The sequence below is a fragment of the Zonotrichia leucophrys genome, chromosome Z, assembly GCF_028769735.1.
Source record: "Zonotrichia leucophrys gambelii isolate GWCS_2022_RI chromosome Z, RI_Zleu_2.0, whole genome shotgun sequence".
NCBI lineage: Eukaryota > Metazoa > Chordata > Aves > Passeriformes > Passerellidae > Zonotrichia > Zonotrichia leucophrys.
In genome coordinates, this window is record NC_088200.1 from 11,480,515 (window position 1) to 11,486,514 (window position 6,000).

General features: G+C 50.0%; 1 protein-coding gene across 2 annotated transcripts in view; it reads right to left on the reverse strand.

Moving 5' to 3' along the window:
• NADK2 (NAD kinase 2, mitochondrial) overlaps window positions 1-5,357 on the reverse strand; it is a 31,953-nt gene extending 26,596 nt beyond the window's left edge. The window contains exon 1 of one of the 2 annotated variants that reach the window (XM_064735534.1): window positions 4,966-5,357. In XM_064735534.1, coding sequence (XP_064591604.1) covers window positions 4,966-5,316 — 351 coding nt within the window. In that variant the 5' untranslated portion in view covers window positions 5,317-5,357. The remainder of the gene's footprint in view (window positions 1-4,965) is intronic. The other variant, XM_064735535.1, reaches the window with a different exon arrangement.
• Window positions 5,358-6,000: the final 643 nt, after the last annotated feature.

Genomic DNA, 6,000 nt, shown 5'->3' on the forward strand with positions numbered 1-6,000 from the left:
TAAATATACCCTGTACATATGGATCCACAAGAGGACACAGGGTTAACTGCCCTCATACTTACTGATTTTCAGAAAAGCAACTTTTTTTTTAGTTGTCTACTAAATTACTAGATTTTATTTTAAAATTACAATTCAGTTGAACTTTGAAGTTTGCATAGTGCTTTTTCATTCTGCTGCCTTCTTTGCATTTGCAAAACACAGTATTCTGAAAATATTTGACTACTTTCTAAATAAGTGTTTGAGAGGATCACAGGCATCAGCATTGAGGCACAGTCTTCTAAACCAGAAATCTAAGAACAAAATGCCTGGATATTTTCCAAAACTGTATCTTCAGGTGGTGGTATGAGAGTTACAAGCCTGTAACACTAGTAATCAGGAAAAGTAATTCAGAAGTGATACTGAAAGGGATACTATTTAATATAAAAAATAGCAGAGAATTTTTTCTGTAATCAAAACCAAAAATCCATCACCTATCAAGTTAGAGGTAAAAGAGTACATTTCCCACAAGAAGGAATTTTCTAAGAGGCATGAAAACTTTACTGCATGGACTAGCAACAACTGGTGCTGTACACATGTAAATTAGGAGCAGGAGGGTGGGAGGACAGTGTCCTGCTGCACACACCCCCCAGACCCCACCCACAGCTCTGCGGGGTTGTTTTGGCACACAACAGGAGCCCCAGCTGAAGCTCACCTACCTGCTGGGCAACACTCCTTCCTTCCTTCCTGGCCAGCCCTGCCCAGCATGTTGCTGCTGCCACATGCATCACCTGTGCAAGGTCATACGGACCACATTCAGGGGAGACAATATCCTGACAACAGGTTACCTCTTCCCTACCCAGACACCAGTTTTCTATAAAGCTGTATGAACTTCACATCACTGAGATTACCACCCCTAGCAATTAGCTGCAGTGGTCCAAAAGAGGCAAAACTTGTTCTAAACCTCTAACTTGCTCTCCCTTCCTGCTCCAAATAAAGACTCATAATCCAGCCGCAACAGAATATCAACTCTAGACCACACTGAACGACCTCCTTCCAACTAAGACCAAGACAAATAACATTTCATATGACAAGACATTTTCAAAGATAATTAGAATTGTGTATGAAATGTATTTGGACAGGTAAAATTTTCACCTTCCCTAAATACCTTACAGCTGTGAGAAGTCAGCAACTTATCACATCTGCACTATCAAACAAAACAAAACCCAGAAGTCAGGAAACAAGATCTATTACTGGGGCATTATATTCTCTTAGTTTATGTAAGGACAACAGCGGTGGTTCCTCTGCATGGATTTACTGAGAGTGAAATAAACAGAACATGTAGCAGCCTTCAGTACTAGTTGACTGGATCATTCATTTTTGTAACTAGTCATATTTAGATGCCAATCCCAGTAAGCTAGGTCACAAGAAATGCAAATTGCTGTAACTTCTGGTAGGCAAACTGTTAGCAGAGACTTGGAAGAAAGATTAGTATAACTTAAGAGTTGGTAACTGCAAGTTTTAGAAATCCAACAGCCCCTTAAATTTCATAAAACAAAGACAGCATTTAGTAGACCTGTAAAAGTAGCGCTTGCTTTCCATCTTTCTACCATTAGTTTTGCTCTTCTGCTATCTGGACTGCTTCTTTACCTCTCCTATATCTGTCTGCACAGAGAAAGAATATTTGAGTTCTGGAACTGTGACCCTGCAGCCTTGACTCTGCAAGATTTCATAGTGTGGTATCCACTTAGCATCCAAAAGTAAAGCCACAGAAGGGTTTAAGCTACAGGTGTCCAGGGCCTTTATGGCCTATAAGAAATGTCAGCCAGTCACCTCCATCACTGGTATTCTGCTTCTTGGAGGATACTGTGATTTATAGTGTGTATATCATAGATAAAGACATATACTATGACCTGTATAATATTTCAGTACATATTAGTGTATGCCAATGATTCATCTTCAGCCTCCTTAAACATGAAACAAATCTCATTTCATTAAGATGAGTGCCCAAAGGCACCATCATGTCTGCATTAAGTTACTTCCTGCATATTCACCCTCAATACATAAACACACTGATTGAAACAGCTACCTTCAGGACTGCTCGCCTCTCTTGGTGATCAGGCAGAACTGATTAAGCCTCCAATTTTCATTGTGCTATACTGATATCTGAAGTTTCCAAGTACAGACATCAGCTATCTTCTAGAAACTTGCAAACATCTCTTCTGCTCACAACAGGCAAGGCAACAAGCCCAGGTATGGCTGCTCAAATCTACACCTCCAACACTGCTTGAAACTGAATTTCTGTATTTCAGATAGCCAGTGTGTGGACATCTGAAGGTCCATGACAGAGGATAACAGCACCATGCTCTTTTGTGCTTCTCCCTTAGAGTACAAGCCTCCTCCAGGATCACCCAAGCCTGAGGGCCTACAATGCAACCCCCACCACCAACAGGTCTGGGTCAGCCAGCAGCTCTGAGCATCACAGGAGCCAAACCTCTCCTGTGCTCTTTTGCTTTCACTCTTTGCCTGCATCCCAGCCTGAGGCTTTCATATGCATTCAGCTCTCACCCTGCCTTCTGTGTGGCCCTTCAACTGACCTGCAAACCCAAAGACAGTGAGCCTGAGCTCATTTCTGAGATCAGCTGCCTTGGAGCAGCTTCCAAAGTCTCCCCAGGAGAAACAGAGACGCAGGGAACATGGATTGCAGCTAACACCAGGGAGCAAAATGCATCCTGTTCCCAAGCTGCCCACAATGGCGCTGTGGGGGAAGGACACTTCACAGCAATCACTCAGATACAAATGATCTCCCCAGCAGTGAGGATAACAGTCTTCTGAACCTTCACATAACATATTTGGTGAGGGTGCCATTAGCTCAGTCTGAGGAAAAAAGAACTGAGACCAGAGTCACAGCCAAACGCAAATATTGAAATTTTTACAGGTTAGCTAAAAAAGAAATGGGCAGCAAGGATAATTCCTTTACTCTCTTTTTTCTGTTTCAAAAAATTCTGCAAGACCTTTTCAATGTGCTCTTGCACAAATCTTTGTATTCCTGCCCATACAGCAGGAGCTTAACTCAATATTGCTACACACATAGTTAGGCAAGTTGGGCTTTGTCTACCTGGCGACACCAACTTTTATTGCTGCAATTCCTCACAAGGCAGTATTTTAAGGGGAAAGGTAGATATTAAAAAAGCACCAGTCCTAGAAAAGAAATTCTAAACTGTCACAAATACCAAGAATTATTGTGTTCTCCAAAAAGACAAACTTTAAGGTGTTTCTGCAACCATTATAATCACCCACTGAGTTCACAGTTACTTCTTTAAAAATGCATACTGAGGGCAATACAGGTTACCAATCATGCAAAATATGCATTCTCACAAAAAAAGAAACTGCAGCTACCACACCATCCAGTCATGAGCACCTTAAGGGATGTGCAATGCCATTCAGTGTCCCAGTCCTGCCTGCAAAGAAGCAGTTAGGGAAAAGTGACCAAACAAACCCGGTCTGCTTCTCCTGGGCTTAACTGCACACTCAGGACAACCTCTGTACTAAACAACAAGAAATAATTTCTCACAAACAGCTAAATCACAATAAAAAGTTTTACAGCTGAGCTGTAAGACACCTTTTTCCCCCCTAACCAGTGTATGAAAGGAAGTACTGGGACATCTCAGCAACAGGAAGCTACACAAGAATTAACACAGACTGACATTCAACTTGTTGAACTGTAACTTCACAGCTATACAAAACATGTAAAAAATGTCTGGACAGGAATTCCATAGGAGGTAGAAGACCAACTGAAGCACATAGACATTGCTGTAGATACTGTACATTTTATCCCTGATTCCTTACAGAGCAAGGCTATGCAGCCATTTGTCCTTGCCACATAAGCACATGTACCAGTTTAGTCCAAACATTGCAAAGTAACAGAGATCTAAAATATCTCCAGTTGTAAGAGACCAAAGACTTGACAGACACAAACGAATCTGTGGACAAATTAATGTAATGGACTTATCCAAAATAAAGATATAAAAATATGATCTCATGACATGGCATGAGATCATGCTGGCAGCCAAAGCAACTCCTGCAGGTACCATCCTTCAGCCCACTGGTGGTAGGTGAACACTGGAAGACAGCCACCGGGTAAAGGGAGAAATGAGTGAGGTCACTGAGCATGATGGAGATGAAGACAACAAGACACTGGGTGCACATATCAACTCTCAGAGACACTTGCTTTCCTCAGTATACCTTCAGCAATGAACCTTTATATTAAAGGTTTCTTAGAGACTAAAGAAAAATGCTTTTCTAAAAACTGCAACAAAAAGGGTGGATCTGAGAGAGATGTGGCTGTCTGAATGGAGGAAAATATGTAAGGATAGAGTGAAGATATGAGGCAAAAAAACGGAGGAAATGAGAATCAGTCCATGCTAAGACACAGACGAGATTTTTTGCAAGATTGTGCTTTCCACAGCATGCACTTCTCTAATCTTTATACTTCATTCAGTAAGAAAAAGACTGCAGTTTGCTGAGGGCCACTGGAATCCCTCCGAGGGTAAAACCCAAACACGCTTACTGCACAAGTCTCTCTGCACCCTGCAAGCGATCAATGTCCAGCGCCGCCACTCGTGCCCTTCTCCAGGCCGTGCCGCTCGGCGGCTCCATCAGGATCGGGGGCTGGGGAGGGAAGCGGCGGGAGGGCAGAGCCGCCGGCAGCAGGGGCAGAGCCCAGGGACAGCGGCCGCGACCCCGCTCACCTCCACAGCCGCCGGCTCCGCCCCACCAAGGCCCGGGGAAGCACCAGGGACACTCGGACAGAGCGGCCCGGCGGAGCCCCTGGAGCCGGGTACCACCCCGGGAACCTCTCCAAAGTCGGGCATCACCCCGGTCATCCCTCGCCGGAGCCGAGCATCACCCTGGGTACCCCCCGACCCTGCTGCAGCCCCGCGGCAACGCCCTCGCTGTCCGGGACCGCCGGCCCCTCCCGCCGCTCACCAGCTGCTTCAGGTCCTCCTCAGAGAGCCCGGCGTAGCGGTACCGCTGCTGCTCGAACTCGTACCGCGTCGTCTTCGCCACCACCGCCACCCGCGACGGCCGGAACCCGCCGCCCGCCGCCCCCGACCCGCACGGCGCGGCCCCCGCCGCCCCCCGCCCGGCCGCCGCCGCCGCTGCGGAGGGGCTCAGCCCGCCGAGCGCGAGTAGGCGCCGGTGGGCGCCGCCGAGCAGCGGCAGCCACAGCGGAGCGGAGGAAGCCGCCGTCCGCGGGCAGAGCAGCGGGGAGCGGCGAGCTGCCGCCCGGCCGGCGACGCGGAGGCGGCCGCAGGGGAAGCCCCAAGAAGAGAACATCTCCCGGGCTCTGCGCCGCTCCCCGGGGCGGGCGCGGCGCTGCCGGCGGCGGCTGCGGCCGCTCTGCGGCGGCGCCCGGCACACATGGCCCGGCCGCGCCCGCCGCCCCGCCCTCCCCGCGCGCAGCCGCCCGCCCCGCCAATAGCGAGCTGCGCCGCCGGGAACCCGCCCCTCATGGGAGCGGGGCCTGAGCGCTATCCCCGGCGCTTGCGCCCTCCTCGGCCAACCGGGGCGCAGCGCGCCGTGCCCGCCTGCCCCGCCCCGGGGAGCGCCGCCTGCGCAAGCGTAGAGGAGACATATCTCTCTCTCTCCCCCCCTCGCCCCCCCCCCGCCCGCCCCTGCTTGGCCCCGCCCCGGCTCCTGGTGGCGCGCGGGACGGGGCGCGAGGCACGTAGGCGGCGCGCGGTGGATGTCCCCGCGCCCGGCCCCCCGGGCGCTGTGAGGGGTGCGGGGCCGACCCCCGCCGTGAGGGGACAGTGACAGCGTCCCCAGCGCTTCCCGCTGCTCCGCTGTGTCCCTGGGCTCAGCAGCAGCACCCCCGGTACTTCCCGTGCCCCAGAGTGTTTTCCCAGTACCCGCCCGTCCAGTGCTCCCCTATGTCCCAGAGGACAGCGACAATGCCATCAGTCTCCCGCTAGTACTCCTAGTGTTCCGGGAGGCAGCGACAGTGTTAAAAGAGATAAA